Source organism: Scleropages formosus, chromosome 8, assembly GCF_900964775.1.
Source record: "Scleropages formosus chromosome 8, fSclFor1.1, whole genome shotgun sequence".
In the NCBI taxonomy this organism is placed as follows: domain Eukaryota; kingdom Metazoa; phylum Chordata; class Actinopteri; order Osteoglossiformes; family Osteoglossidae; genus Scleropages; species Scleropages formosus.
In genome coordinates, this window is record NC_041813.1 from 15,585,937 (window position 1) to 15,602,580 (window position 16,644).

At 48.1% G+C, this 16,644-nt stretch overlaps 1 protein-coding gene across 1 annotated transcript in view; it reads right to left on the reverse strand.

Annotated features, from left to right (window-relative positions):
* pde4a (phosphodiesterase 4A, cAMP-specific) overlaps nt 1–16,644 on the reverse strand; it is a 53,360-nt gene that overhangs the window by 15,546 nt on the left and 21,170 nt on the right. The window contains exons 2-4 of the mRNA XM_018754804.2: nt 4,181–4,366; nt 3,877–3,913; nt 3,720–3,790 (exon numbers count right to left, since the gene is read on the reverse strand). Coding sequence (XP_018610320.1) covers nt 3,720–3,790; nt 3,877–3,913; nt 4,181–4,366 — 294 coding nt within the window. The remainder of the gene's footprint in view (nt 1–3,719; nt 3,791–3,876; nt 3,914–4,180; nt 4,367–16,644) is intronic.

Consider the following 16,644-nt stretch of genomic DNA (forward strand, 5'->3'; position numbering starts at 1 on the left):
GAGGGTGTGCTGGGAACGACTGTCAGAGGACCCTGTCCGGAATGATTTTAACTCACACCTCCAGGAGAGCTTCTCCCATGTCCCGGAGGAGATAGGGGACATGGAGTCTGAATGGACCCTGTTCAAAATCTCTACTGTGGAAGCAGCCAGGCGAAGTTATGGCCAAAAGCTTGTCGGTGCCGGTCATGGTGGCAACCCAGGAACCCGCTGGTGGTGAGGGAAGCCATTAAGCTGAAGAAGGAGGCCTTTAGGCCCTGGTTGGCTCTAGGGACTCCTGACTCAGCAGACAGGTACCGGCAGGCAAAAAAGGCGGCAGCAGCTGCGGTTGCAGAAGCAAAATCCAGAGCATGGGAGGAGTTAGGAGGGGCCATGGAAAATGACTTTCGGTCGGCCTTAAAAGGTTCTGGAGGAGTCGGAGGAGTTTCACTCAAGCTGTACTCAGCAAAAATGGAGAAACTCTGAAATCAAATGAGGACATTGTCGGGAGGCGGAAGGAGCACATTGAGGAACTCTTAAACCCAAGAGATACGCCTCCCTTACAGGAGTCAGGGCCAGAGGTTTCTGGGGTATCAGAGTCCATTTGCCTGGTGGAACTCACTGAGGTAGTTGGAAAGCTCCACAGTGGCAAAGCATCAGGGGTGGATGAGATTTACCTGGCTTAAGTCCCTGGACATTGTGGGGCTGTTATGGATGACACACCTCTGCAATATTGCATGGATCTCAGAGACAGTGCCTTTGGATCGGCAAACTGGGGTGGTGGTCCCTATCTTTAAGAAAGGGGACCGGAGAGTGTGTGCCAACTACTGGGGTATCACACTTCTCAGCCTCCCTGGGAAAGTCTATGCCAGGGTGCTGGAATGGAGGCTCCGGCCAATAGCTGAACCTCAGATTGGAGAGAAACAATGTGGATTCTGTCCAGGCTTTGGAACAACGGACCAGCTTTTTACCCTCTCACAGATAATTGAGGGGGCATGGGAGTTTGCTAATCCAGTCTGCATGTGCTTTGTGGACTTGGAAAAGGCCTACGACTGTGTTCCCCGGGAAATTCTGTGGGAGGTGCTTAGGGAGTGTGGGGTACCGGGGCCACTACTGTGGGCCATTCGGTCTCTGTACACATGAAGTTAGAGTTGTGTCCACATACTCTACATTAAGTCAAGACCGTTCAATGCGGGTGTTGGACTCCGCCAAGGTTGTGCCTTGTCCTCACTCCTGTTTGTGGTTTTCATGGACAGGACATCAAGGCGCAGCCGAGGTCAGGAGGGCATTCTATGTGGGAGTCGGAAGATGATGTCTCTGATTTTCGCGGATGATGTTGTCCTTTTGGCACCGTCACACGGATGCCTCCAGCATGCACTGGAATGGTTTGCAACCGAGTGTGAAGCACTTGGTATAAGGATCAGCACCTCCAAGTCTGAGTCCATGGTTCTCTAACAGAAAAGGATGGCATGCCCCCTCCAGGTAAGGTGAGAGAATTTGTCCCAGATAGAGGAGTTTAAGTATCTTGGGGTCTTGTTCACAAATGAGGGGAGAAGGGAGCATGAGATTGGCTGCAGACTAGGAGCAGTAATGTAGATGCTGTACTGGATTATATTGGTGAAGGGGAAGTTTAGCCATAAGGCAAAGCTCCCTATTTACCGTGGTGGGACTCACTCTCAGTGACAGGGTGAGGAGTTCGGCCATCAGGGAGGAACTCAGAGTAGAGCCACTATTCCTCCACACTGAGAGGAGCCAGTTGAGGTGGTTTGGGCATCTAGTAAGGATGCTCCCTGGGTGCCTCCCTTTGGAGGTATACCAGGCATGGCCAACTGAGACTGACCCTGAGGTCAGGCTAGGACCTGCTGGAGAGATTATATCTCCCAGTTGGGCTAGGAGTGGCTGGGGATCCTCCCCAGGTTGAGCTTGAGAAAGCTGCGAGGGACAGGGACGTCTGGGCCTCTCTGCTCTCCCTATTGTCACTGTGACCCTAGAAGGACTAAGCGTCCAAGAAAATGGATGGATGGACTTCTGTTACTTTTGCTTGTTTGTTGTTTCTATGTTCCTTGAGACAAGTCCAGCAAAGCTTTCTGTTTTTACTACTTGGGGCAAATCCACTACGTTTTAACACCATGACTCGATTATTAAAAGCCCTGATCCACAAACATAAATTCTTTCATGGCAGCCAGGTACAGCCATCTTTCATTGTCCTTCCATCATACTAACATTGTTCTCTCAAACCATTCAAATGAAACTCTTTTAGTGAGAAGACCATTTTTTTCCATTCAGCTCTAAATTGTTTTAAAAATCGTAAGGTCACCAATCGTGTTTTTGCTTCATCCCACAATCTGCCAGCACTCTGGAAAAAATGGCAGTATCAGAGGGCAAAGGGCCCCCACCTGGGGCCTGGACCACAGAGTGTCGCTCATTGAGAGGAAACCAGTGTTGTATGTTCTAATTCACCACGGGGCCTGTCAGATTTCCATGTTTTATTGTTAGTGACTTAAATTTTCAGATCTGACACTTTCCTGCAAAGTTACTTACACTGATTTACTTATTTAGAGAGGTTGGTCATTTTTACTGTAACAGTTCAGGATAAGTACCTCGATCAAGGAGACTAGAGCAGGAGGTGCAATCTGATCCTGGATCCACTGAGTCAAAGGTGCTGGTTCTAACCACTACGCCCCCTGCCGCCCCTTCACTGTCCAGATACAGTTGTGTCTCCACCAGGAGGGGGCAGTAATACAGTTTTACTGAACTGTGTGTGAACTTGCCCCATGTTTTTCTCTGTAGCCACTATGCGCCCCCCGGTGGCAAAAGCTGCAGGTGCAGCAAGGCTCTCGGAAAACAGTCACCAGGACAGGCCAGGAGTCAATTCCACCAACCAGCCATTAGTTGGATCAGTGTCCGCTTTACTGCTCTCTGTAGTCTCAGGGTAGTTTACTGCTCTCTGTAGTCTCAGGGTAGTTATCTCATCATTAATTGGCAATCACAACGATGAAATGCTTCAATATTGAGGTTCTCAGTGGATGGTAGGGAAGACACTGATATACAAATTTATGCATCATGTTTTTATGATACAGGTGAGGGGCGCGGTGGCGCAGTGGATTTGACTCGTGCCTGCTCTCTGGTGGGTCTAGGGTTCGAGTCCCACTTGGGGTGCCCTGCGATGGACTGGCATCCTGTCCTGGGTGTGTCTCCGCCCCCTCCAGCCCTGTGCCCTGTGTTGCTGGGTTAGGCTCCGGCTTACCGTGACCCCGCTTGGGACAAGCGGTTTCGGTGTGCGTGTGTTTTTATGATCATCCGGTTCCCCGTGTAGCATATTGTGAATGTTTTTTATGTATTGATTTGATGATTGATCATTATTATTATTATTACTATCATTTATCTGACATTTATCTCAAAGGTTTGTACATTGAGCTATTAACAATAATTTACCATTCGTATAGGTCAGTCCAGCATCCAATTGTTTTATTTCTCGCTCCGTTTCTGGATTTGGAAAGCCCCACTTTCGAGGCTGAAACTATTCATGATTGTGCTTGTGCTTTTTACATTGTCAAAATCCCTTAAGTCGTGACGCAATGCTGCGCATACACACGCACACACCACACAGTGGGGTAACATACGAAAGCAACACACGTGCACTGACGACAAAGGGGACACATTAAACACTAACACAGGAGGAACAGAGTAGCGGGCGACACACACCCAGAGGGACTGGGTGAGGGGGGGGCTGAGATACTGACTTGTTGGTGGGCGTGGTGACGTTGGCCAGGATGGTGAAGTTGCTCCGCACCGTTCGCAGGCTGGCCAGCACCTAGGAGGCCGCAAGGGAACGTGAAGTGCAGGAACAGAAGATGCATGTCAGAAACCAAACACTAACCTTGTGGAGAACATGCTCACCTGTGCGAACGGGGTGACGATGAGGTCCTCCGTGTGTCTGCAGAGAATAGGAGAGAGCGGAGAGACGGAGCATATTTAATCTATGGCAGAGTGGTGGCGGGGAGTTAACTGAGGACAAGTTCTGAATATGTTAATTTAAAAAAGTTTTTTGACTGCTAACAAAATGTCTCAGGTGTGGAGAGCCTCTCAGCTGGACTGCGACATGGCAGTATGACAGAAAAAGGGAGTGAGGAGGATAGACTGGGGATGCTGTTCATGGGCTGTTACCGTGATGAAGAATGGGGTTCACTGGGGACCCACTCACCCCTCGCTGGTAACGGAGGAGTTTCGGGACATGGTTTTGGGGGACATGTCGTAGTCGGAGTCCGAGCGGTAGAGGAAGGACTCGCGGCGCTGACTCTGGGGGAAAGAGGGATGCAGCACCAGGCCTGGACTCGCCTGCGAATCCAGGGGGCTGCGGCCTGAGGAGGGGCCATTCTCCACGTCGAACCTGCGACCAGCAGGGAGAGAGAGAGATCAAGGGAGTTAGACTACCTGCAGACCACAGTTTCAAATCACTGTGGATCCCCCCAGCCAATGCCCAAATCATTTTTTCCCCCCTTTGCCACCGCCCCCACCCCTGCTCAGGATCATAAGACAGAAATTGACACTGTGACAGTTCATGGAGTGGGGAGATTAGCGATTGGTTGTGCTTTTTATCATTTGCAGGCCAGAAATGTGCTGTTTTATTTATTTTATTATTTTTTCTTACACTACAAGGCTGGTGAGACATTTATTATTTATCACCTCCAAGTGCCAGCAAGGCCTAGAAATCATTTTTATTATTTGTGAGAGAGAACCGGCCTGAGGAACAAGAGCACATGGACCGCTCCACAAATTTACAATTCTATTATTTTGGAGTTCTGACCCTGGCTGGACAAGTAATTTTTATTTATTTATTTTACAGTATGGCAGCAAGCAACCTCTGGAATGCTGCAGAGGAGCCTGGGAGTGATGGAGCTGTTTGGCAGGGCTGTCATCGTCACCATCTAGATTATCGTTCATTATCTGCTCCGTCATCGCCACTAGGCGGAAGCTCAGTGAACAGCTTTCGGTTAATTTCACATTTGTTTTACTTTTTTTTTTTCTGCATGGATCAAAATGGATTACTAGCTCAGCAAAGATTTCTGGTTCCATACACTGTCCAACTTGACAGGTAAAAATTTCTCCATTCATCTCTCCCGCCAGTTGATATCCTGAAAACTGTCATGCCAATTATGAATTCAAAAATACAACAATAACCTCAGTAAAACCAACTAATATACAGACAGCATGACAGAACATTTAAGACACTAAAAGATTAACATTCACATTTGTTTTACATATTATGCTTCATCATTGGCCTCTTCTGGAGAGTCCCTCCTGTGTCATGAGCAGGAGGAAAGACTGAAAATGTGCCTGTATGGTAGGGAAGGGCTAGAGGTGGTGCTCGTGGCGGGGTCACACATTGTGAATATGTACCAACCAAAGAGCTCTCAACAGTAGGTTTTCTGGACAGTTTGGACTGTTTTGGTACAAAAATGTTTTTATTGAAACGAGAAGTCGTTCATCAACCTTGCACAGCCAAAGCCATTCACAAGCAGCCCAAAAATACATAAAACAAGTGGAAACATAATTCTGTACGTAACCAAGACCCATGACCCAAATGAAAAAGAAAAGACCATGTGAAAACAACCTAAATCTGTGACTAAATGACAGCATGTTATAGAAACATTTAGGAAAAACGGCAAGAGTGAAAGTAAAAAATCTAAAATTGGTTAAATAAAAATAAAAAAAAAAGAAGATAATCCAAATCAGCTTGACAACCATTCACTGCTGAACAGTTCAACGGTGAACCCACGGTCCTAGAACCCGAATGTCAGGTCCGGTTTTCAGAGATGGAGGTGAGATCCTGCATGGCATGGGAATCCCTTGATCAGGGTCGTGGTGTTCCAGAGCTTATTCTTGCACTGGGTGCAAGGCTGAAGAGGTTATACCCTGGACGGGATGCCAGTCAGTCACAGGGTAGCCACACACACACAGTCACACTCCCATTCACACACTAAAGGTAATTTATTGTGACCAGTTCCCCTGAGCTGCATGTCTTTGGACTGTGAGAAGTAACCAGAGCACCAGGAAGAAACCCACACACGGAGGACATATCGGCCCCACATAGACTGAGCCTGATTCAAACCTATGCCTGAGCAGCCCAGGCACTGAGAGGTAGAAGTGCTACGTGTTGCATCACCATACTGCCCTCCCATTTATACATCTGAGAATTTTTCACTGTATCATTTTAGTTTAAGTACTTTGTTCAAGGATATTACTGCTGGATTGGGATTTTGAACCTGGGTCCTTTGAGTGCAGAGTTAGGAACTAAACCTGAATAGCAGAGTACTCCTAATAAATTGATTAAACTGTAACTTAGAAAAAAGTGTGTTATATGATCTGTAATGGAGTGGCTTCCCACCCAGAGTGTGTCACTCCACACATCCTGGGCTTCCTGGATAAATTCTGGACCACTGCAACCCTGCACCAGACAAATAGTTATTGATTATTAATGGATGGATGGATGTCTGCTGGACAAAACTGTACTCGTGTGCCAGTAATGATGTGATACAAGTGACACAGGTTATACGGAATGGGAACAGAGAACCCAGCAAATGCCGAGTCCACTGGGAGTCCACATGTGGAAGAGCAAATCACATTGTTCCAAGGACCTCTCATTATCCAAGGGTTTCAGGAGTGACTAGAGATATCTCTGTATCATGACTTCCCCACAAACAGAGAAAAAAATGACACCATCCAACGACTGAGCAAGACCAAGAGTACCATGAGTAACATTAATGAATAACATTTCTCTTTACTGCCGAGCAGAACCAGCATCTGGAACACACCGCCAGTTACAGTAATCAACATTTGGAGTCTGTCAAACTGCAGTAAATGATTACAAACACTAAACACAAAAATCCTGAATGGAGTGCCTTGTGATGCTGAGCTGAACTGGAGTTGGAGAAACATCTCCAAGTCAGACATACAAAGCCCGAACCTCACCAAATATGGATTCATAGTGCAAAGTCTGGATGAGGCTGCAGAAACAACTGAGACTGATGGACTGTTTACGGTACACGGCTTCTTTGCTGAAGAGACGGCTTGAAGTTCAGTTCAGAACAGCAGGGCAGTGCCTTGGGATAGACGGACCTGGGTTCAAATCCCGCTCCTATTGTAATGTACTTATTCAAAGTACTTCTTCAAGGTACCCTGAAATGATATAGTAAAATTACCCAGCTGCATAAATCTGTAAATCAGTGTAAGTAACTTAGTGTACAAACCTCACATTGCAAGAAAAGCATCAGATGAATGAATAGATAATAATTTGATGGGATTTCATCATATACTGTATTTGAATTTGATTGTCATTTCTGCGGGGGGTGCGGTGGCGCAGTGGGTTGGACCGCAGTCCTGCTCTCCGGTGGGTCTGGGGTTCAAGTCCCGCTTGGGGTGCCTTGCGGCGGACTGGCGTCCCGTCCTGGGTGTGTCCCCTTCCCCCTCTGGCCTTACGCCCTGTGTTGCTGGGTAGGCTCCGGTTCCCCGTGACCCCGTAGGGGACAAGCGGTTCTGAAAATGTGTGTGTGTGTGTGTGTGTCATTTCTGCCCATGAGAAGACATCTTAACAGTGGTTCAGATCGGCGCTACATGAACCAGCTACAGCACAGAAAGTGGGGGTGGGGCTCTGTAACTGTTGGGGGTCCATCTATAAACGGTGCAATGGCTCGCGAGGCCCATTTGTGGAGAGTGGAGCAGATCCTCCTGCTACCGGCCACAGCTGGAAGTAGTGCAGACTCGCAGTGGTATCCAGATGTCTGCCTCTAACACATTTGTCACCCCTTACTCCAGATGGCTGCAGGAGCCCGGCTTCCGCACGAAACCAAAAGGGATGTGGAGGAAATGCTCATGAAGGTGGGGGGTATTAACACGTTTATTTTCTCTCGTCTCCTACTCTCTCGCTCCAATAAACACCAAGAAATTCAGAGCAAAGCTGCTCTCCGGTCCTTTAATGTGAGAACATGAGTAAAAGGACCACAGCTTTCTGTACTGCTGGGTAGGGCCAGGGGCCAGTTTGGAAAGAACAAAACCATAATGTTCTGCTGACATCATGGCCTTGCCAAGATGAGCGTACCCCCACCATCTGACTGAGCCGGAGTTCGGTCATCGCTTTCTGGATTGCTCCGTACAGTTTAGGCGGCAGGACAAGCAGGTCTTTTCTGTATCGGAGATTAAATAAAACTAAACAAGACACAGTGATGCACGTCACGGTTGGGAGGGGAGCGCACAGATAAGTCAAACATTTTGCTCCAACACATGCAACCACCACGCGAGGGAGAGATTCTGTTGTCTTCCATGCCTGTCAGGGAATCAGCAAGTTTAGTGGGACATCGGAGGCTGAAATAATTAATTAGCATGTCTTCCTCCTGCGGAAGTCATAGTCATACATCCCCAGTCGGGCACTCGTGGCTTTAATGGTGCACCAAATACACTCTTAATGACACTCTTAAGTTATTAGTGCGGTTAAGAGCATCCAGTTTCTCTGTTCCGATGTGACAGTGAATCCATCCCAGTCCTGCACCTATTACCTTGCAATGCCACTGGAGGGTCAGAACTCCCAGCCCACCCTCAGAAAGCTGCTTCTATGGTAAGACTACAGCAAACAGACAGTAAGAGTCATGGATGTGCCTTCGGCAGCTCCTGCATCTGAACCCCCAGATTCGAACGAAGCTGCCCCAGCTGGTCCCCTAAAAGGACACCCACCAGTGACTCATGCTCACCATCAGTGACCTCCAGGAAACCCCCACTAATGCAATTGAACACCTGCTGACACCCAGTGACCCACATTCAGCCAATATGGCCATAGACACCTCCGTAACGACCCCATCAACCCGAGGCAGAGCAAAAGGACACAGGACGAGAGAGTAAGGCAGGGGAACAGAGTGATCCTCAAACAGAACCTATAATTTCAAAGTTTAGTAAATATCATTATTAATGATTTTAGCTGATGCTTTTCCCCAAAGCGAATTACAATACAATGCTTGGGATTTTACAGATTTTGTAGTGATATGCATATTTACATACAGCTGGCAAATTTTTACTGTATCAGTTCAGGGTAAGTACCTTGATCAAGGGCATTACATCAGGAGGTGGGATCTGAACCCAGCAGCTTTGACTCCCAGCTTTAATGGCTGTAACCACTACGCCACCTGCTGCCCCAGCATGATAGCATTTGTGCATTCTGAAACACTTCCATTCACTGTACCTTATGCATCTTATAATCAAGGTTTTACCTGGGTACTTCACTAAAGCCACAGAAGCTAAAGTAGCTCTCTCTGCAGCGCAACAGCAGGATCCCTCCAAAGATGCTGTCTGCAGATAAACGACAGGAACAGGTGGAGAAGTATCAGATGAAGAGCAGTGTGTGCTGTGCCGTGTGAGTGAATCCCAACAAGGACAACTGCAGGGCCTGTGCTAAAAGGGCGCTGTAAACAAAATTGCCATTGATTTTAGACTCCATTTACATCAAAGTGACGGCAGCAAGTTGCCGGGAAAACGGTGACATTTAGCTGAAATCTGGTGTAAGGTGCGAGTTTGAAAGGGGAAAAGGGAGAAAGCTGGGTTGGGGTGGTGGGGTGCTGGCGGGGGGGGATGTCGTCCCCCATGGACATCTTCACCTCCACTCCTGAACATGCAATGCTGAAGAGACAAGACAGCATGCTGCCTCGCAACCGGCTGCACTTCATTAAAAACCTCTCTGTGTTTTACACAATAGGAATTTGATTCCTTTAATGAGATCAGTGAGCGAGTGCACACACACACACACACACACACACAGAGAGAAACACACACACAAAGAGCGATGACAGGCAGCATCCTGTATATCAACTCATTCGCGCACTTGCGCCGCACAGGCGCCCCTCCGAGTGGGTGTGCGTATGGGCTGGATCAGTCACAGGCGTGGATGCCTCACAGGCACGTAGGCAAGTGTGCTGGGGTGCAAGAGGTTTTGCAGGTGGGCTATGCGGGTGGCTGTGGGTTGAGGTCAAAAGGCTGGCCGCAGGTGTGAGTGCGGAGGAATAGGCTGCAGGTCCGGAAAGGCGGGCATCGTTTCATGTCCCTGTGCCATGTGCGGGCGAGCCGGGCCGGCTGTGGGTCTGACCCACACCTCCAAGAGCAGGCCCGCCACCGTGGATCTCCAGCATGGGGCCGCGAAACTCAGAATTACAGCGAGGAAATTCACGAAAGCAAAGTACGTCTTATTTGTGCGTGAAACAACTCCCTGTTAGCAGAGAAGGGTCTTTCCATTTTGATTGTTCTAAATATTAATGATCCTTCATTTGCAATGACTTCAGGATGACATATTCCCAGCTGGAAAGGAAAAACCTAGTCTAACCTAGAGAACGCCTGACGGAGGAAATGGGTGTAATGCCCCCATGCCCTCGGCCAAGTACCCACCAGCACTGCAACATAACGGGATTTTAAAACTGGGGGGGGGTGGCGATGTGTTCCATTGCACTCCAACCGCCACACGCCCAGCATTAACATTAAGGGGCATGCTGCATGTGTATGCGTGCACATGTAGAACATCAGCCCCTTTCCTATTTATTCTGATCATTTCTCATTTTTTTTTTTACGCTGCGCCATATGCAATCGTATGGAGCACAAAGCACAGCTTCTGCTGTAACAGTGTTGCAGCAACCAATGGGAAGAGAGATCCCTGTCATCCCCCCCCACACACACACTCGGCCCCCCCCGTCACCATCTCCTTCCATCCCTCTCCTCCCACTCTCTTCCTCTGTGGTCTCTCTGCATCTTTTCCTCCTTTTCTGCCACAACCACAGTAATTTATTTCTCTGTCTGTGAGTCACCGCAGACTGGAGAGGGAGTGATGGAGAGACTGCGGGCGCTCAAGAGCCCAATGGCGGACCGTGGGCCCACACGGCTTCACCTCCCTCCCTCTCTCCTTCTCTCCCTGCTGCTCTGCCCGTGCTCCAGCTTTTTGCCGAAGAGGTGGCCGCCTACAGCCTGGCATTGTGTTGCCGATGATCCGTTGGAGAGGCGCGCATCACTTGCACCTTGAACCGGCACTTTTGCTGTTTTATAGCATTCTGACACCTCCTGGTTCATGGGTCACCTCTGCGTGATCTGTGCACCTCATGGGAGCTGCAGCAACCTACTGTCTGGCTCCCATTCCCTTGGATTGACTCACTGATTGATTTATCAGCTGACTGATTTATTGACTACCTGGCTCATTCAATGATTTATTGATTCGTGACACTGATCGACTTCCTGATTAGAGTGGTTTGTCGGCTGACTGATTGATTGATTACCCGGGGCTTGGGGGGGGTGCATGCACTCAGCGTGGCTTCCGGCTCTAAAGTAGCACCCACTGCAGGGGAAGCGGCGGGTGACGCTCTGATGAAAGAACAAGCCCTGTGTGAGACCATTCTTCTGTTCGGGAAAACATTGCCCTGACATTTGATTTTTAAAAAAACAAGATCCACAAAATCCAGCTTTCGTCAGGCTCTGCCGAGGTGCAAAACCCCTAAATAATACGATTGCTTCCTATTAGTGCAACATCTGTCTTCCTGCAGATTAAATAACCCCTCCCAAGACTGACTCCATTGACAATATATTCCTGCAGTAATTAATAGCTGTCATTTTCCTGACTATAGGTGAACAAAGACGCAGAGAAGACGTTATTTTACTCCCCAAGTTATTAAATTGGTCACATTAATTTAGGAAGACAATAGGCATCCTTGGAAATTGCCGCATATTGTAATTATTCTAATGTATTTATCACAGGGCTTAAATTCTTATTTTGAGTAATACTTTCATTATAACCCCTCCTCCCTCCAGTCACTTCAGATCTGTGGTCTCCCTGGAGCCGATGGACGTGACCGCGATTTCCTGAGTCGGTTGATGCAACACAAGGGGAAGATGTCCATTACAGCATGATGACAAAACGTTGACAACGTTGTCATTTCGAAAAGCCTCCATCTCATCTGCAGCTACACATTTCCAAGCAGGAGGTATGTGCTCATGTTACAGAATTTCTAAGAGCTTTTCATCACGTGCCCTGCTGAGAATTTATCAATGTATGTGATTTGGATTATGTACACTCATCATCAGCTTTAAAAACAACTTTCCAAAACAACGTGTTAAAAATGACCCAAAGGCCTTTACACCTCTATAGTCCTTACAAACATACTATCATTATAGATGTACTGTGATTACAGCTCTGCAATTTGTTACTCAGTTTGCTCATTTCTTTACCTAGAAAGGCATGCAGAGAGTGAGAGTCTCTGTCTGGGATAGAAAGGTTTCATTACGGTCATTCTCTGTGCCATTTCCTTCAGAGAATCCTAACCCTAACCCAAACTCCCAGGACCAAAGCAGCCTTCAACCTTCCTCTCTAGATTTTTCAGTCTGCTGGCATCACCTGTAGTAATGCTTTTGCCCCAACATACCGGTCAGTGCAAGAGACAAGACTGCACCAGCTACAACATCTGCCACAGTGACCTGTGTACTCCAAAAGAGCTGAGCTTCACAACAGAGTAAAGGCAACTCTGGTCCTTCTTATACAGAGCCCCAGTGTTGCTGGAGCACTCAAACCTACCGCCCAGATGCACACACGAAAACTTATACCTCCCCACAACCTCCATTTCCGTTCCATCATCTGTCACCGGAGTCCTGACGTCCATCGCTATCCCACCATGTTTCTAACAGTGAGCTGCAGCTGATTCAGTTTTCCACCAAGCCTCTGTCTTCACCCCTGTCCATCTCTGATGTACCCAACTGTGACTGTATCATCTGGAAACTCTGCAATCATTACAACTCTAACAGCAGTAGAAATCTGTAAGCATTATCTATCTCTGCAATGATTAATTCTAGTCAATGGTTTACAGTCAGCACATAAGAAACGTTTTCCAGCTCCATCGTGAATGCCAGTATGGTCATTAGGACACTACTGTCATTACAACTCACTGTCGTTCTCATAACTGTCACTACAGCTTCGCAGCTCCTGTATCCTCACAAATCTATGTATGGTCCCGCAGCCCCTACAGCTTCAAATCCATAGCCCTAACAGATTCTACAGCCTCACAAATTACAAATCAATTTCCACACCTTCTACAACCTCACAAATCTATAGTCCTCACAGTTCCTTTCGCTCCACAGCTTCTACAGACACTCGAATCTATAGTTTCACAGCTGCTAGAGCCTCAAAAATCCATAGTCCTCACACTTCCTCCAGTCCTCATGATCACACGGGCTTTTCTTATTTTTTAAATTTTTATGAAAAGAAAATTCACCCTTTTAACCGTAAGCACACATGAACAGGTTTAATTATCATTAACACCCCCTGCAATGTGTTTTTAAAACATTTATTAAATAGCTTTTGGCTCCAACAGTCACAGTTGAGATAAGCAGTCTCTGAAGCGTCTGTTTAAATCCCCCAGTAACAGGATTGGAGGTTATTATTATTTATGACTTATTAAATAATTTATACTAAGTAATTCAGAATCAGAGATCTGTTAAAAATCCCTCCCTAACTGACAGGGTGGACATGACTGCCTCTTAGTGATGGGCTCCTTTATGTGAAACACACACACACACACACACACACACACACACACACAGCTACAGGTACAGAAACAGTAAAAACACTTCACAACCGCCTGTTTTCAGATGAGTACAAGCAGATGAATAAGAAGCGTCCTTGTCCACACACAGGGGGAGAAAGACAAACAGAGGGAGTGAAAGAGAACGGGAAGAGAGAGTGAAGGGAACAAGGAGCTGTGAAATGGTGCCAGAATTAGGGGAATTAATCTAACACCCATTACTAATTAACATCTACGTGAAAACTGGTGACCCCCCCCCGGAATCATAGTGGGCCCTGGAGTACAGTGGAAAGAACAGTCCTGAGACCGAGTGCCTCAAAGACCACCCACCCGATGCCAGGCGTCCTGGCACAGCGTCCCCCAGCACAAACGTCTCTGTGATGGACCCCTTCCAAGAGACAGTCGAGCAGATCACCCCTGGGTACAAACATGGCTGCGCGGTTCATCTCGGCTCAAGGGAATGTCTTTCTGACCAATTCAAAGATGCATGTGCAGGTGTGGAGGGAGTGGCCTGATGACTGAGCACAGCCAACACTAGTAGACCAGTGCCCCCCCCACACCACCGCCACCACCACCACCACCACCACCACCGACCACCCACACGCTATGACTGCATGCACACAAAGCTGATGCAGGGCGGCATTCTCTGTTAGAGACAAAAAATACACAGGCGCAGGAGGGAGACAAGAAGAAAAAAAATACAAATAAAAAACTATCTGTGGAAAACAGAGCTGCTTTCGCTCTCAAACTGGAGGAATGAACACTTCCAGAGGTTCTGCGGGGGGGGGTTTGGTGCGTGACTGGTCAAGCACCAGAGCAATCTGTACAACCCCCTGAAGCGCATTTTTTTTCCCCACCCCCGCCTCCTCACCCCCCCCCCCCTCCCCCCCCCCCCCCCCCCCCCCCCCAAGGCATCACAGTTAAAATGCCAGAGCGATGTGCCTGGAGCAGTACACCCCCTCGAGAAGTCTGCTCCTTCAGAGGGACCAAGATCAGGGGATAAAACATTAATGAGACGCCACTGGTGCCTGCAGGCACTGTTAAAACTTCCACGCACTGCTGATCTCTCTGTAGGCTCTACACACACTGCTGATCTCTCTGTAGGGCCCACACACACTGCTGATCTCTCTGTAAGCCCCACACACTGGTCAACGTTTTGCAGGCTCCACACGCACTGCTGATCTCTCTGTAGGGCCCACACACACTGCTGATCTCTCTATAGGGCCCACACACACTGCTGATCTCTCTGTAAGCCCCGCTCACTGGTCATCGTTTTGCAGGCTCCACACACACTGCTGACTTCTCTGTAGAGCCCACACACACTGCTTATCTCTCTTTAAGCCCCATACACATCTTTATGTAGGCTCCACACACACTGTTGATCTCTCTGTAGGCTGCTCACACACAGTTAGAGCTCTCCTGTGGCATGTACATGTCTGTAGAGCTGCACCCGTGCATACCGTGACGGCTGAGCAGTGTGTCCACCAAGCCCGCGGGAAACATTGCTGAGATCAGACACATCGTCTATTTTGTTCTCCCACTGCAGTTTTGGCAGCATGGTTTGTTTAGTTTTAGACCCATATGAACTCTGTGAAAGTGCAAACCGGCACGTAGCACTCAGCGGCCGAAGGTCACACCGACGGATGCCACGAGGATGTGTTGGCTTTGCATTTAAACTACCGACAGCGATCTCCAGCTGACCTCGTGGTGCATTTACCCCTGGACCATAAATACGGCTGAGCCACTTCAGGCACAGCTGTCGAGTCGCCAGTGCCTTTCGCCCCGTGATCTATACATTCGTATGCTCCGATTTAAAGGAGCATTCAGAGCGTTCAAACCCTTTCAAACCCACAGTTACGGCAGTGCCTCTTTCCTCCCTGTCCTCCTCCCTGGTTGCGTCTCACGCAGGCGTTTAGCACCTGGCAGACTGTTATGTTGACACCACCCACCCCCCCATCTCTGATGCAAATGCAAATTTAAGAGTCTATTTACTGATGCCATAGGGTCTGTTGAATCTGTCACTCACAAATGAGCTGTATGCGAACAGGACGTCTTGCATCAATCCAGTGACTCGCAGATTATTGGCAACTGCACAGGGCGCATCGGGCACAGTGGATGCCTCTCGCAGACAGGCCACATGAAGACAGCATCTGCACGCATGGATGCAGGCACGGGGTGGACGGCGGCGCGTGTCAGATGTACCCCATGTAAATACCACCCTCACGGAGGCAATGTGGATAGACGGTGGACAGACTGCGCACGGGTTTCATGAAGACACCCCTCGTGGAGACATATGCTGCACAAAACGGCGCTTGTGCAGAGGAGGGTTCTAGACGTACTCTGTTTCTACGCATGCCAGTTCAGGACAATCTGTACACACAGCCAATACGGCCCAGGGTGTGCCCAATCTTCCTGTAAATATAAATAATATAATAAAATATGGAAATGAGCAAAAGAGTGCAACTATAGATGCAAAGTCCAGAACGCGTCTCTCTGAGACATTATCCTCCGTGGCTGGTTTGCTCTCACAGTCTGTTCACTTCAGATAACAGTCTCAGATTATCATTATTACATCAGATTATCCAGTGGAGAGGGAGCACTGCCCGAAACCACCATTTAAACTGTCAAATCACGGCAAAACGAATCCAGGCAGAGCTCCCTTTCATAGCTGTATTATGTCGGAGGTTAGCAGCGCCTCTGGACATGAGACCTTAGGAGGCCGAGCCGGGGGGGAGAATATTGATAATCCGTTAGCCCGTTTAAATATTAAAACTTCAATTTTAACGAAGTGTGAATTATTTGAATATAGCTTAATTTATGGAATACCAATGTGTGAATTTCATATTCAGGAAAGTCTGTAAGGTTTGTGGCTTGACCAAGGTCACATTGTAACTGTAGCTCTCAGTTACTTTTATAATGTAACCATGATTTATACACCATTAGCCAGCTAACTTTGACACTTCAGCTGCATCCTGCCTCCTTACCAAGTCACGGAGACAGTGTCCTACCCAGGTATGTAGGTACCAAGTTGCTATTCTGTCTCAGCATTCTGGCACCATGACTCTACTGTCACCCCATA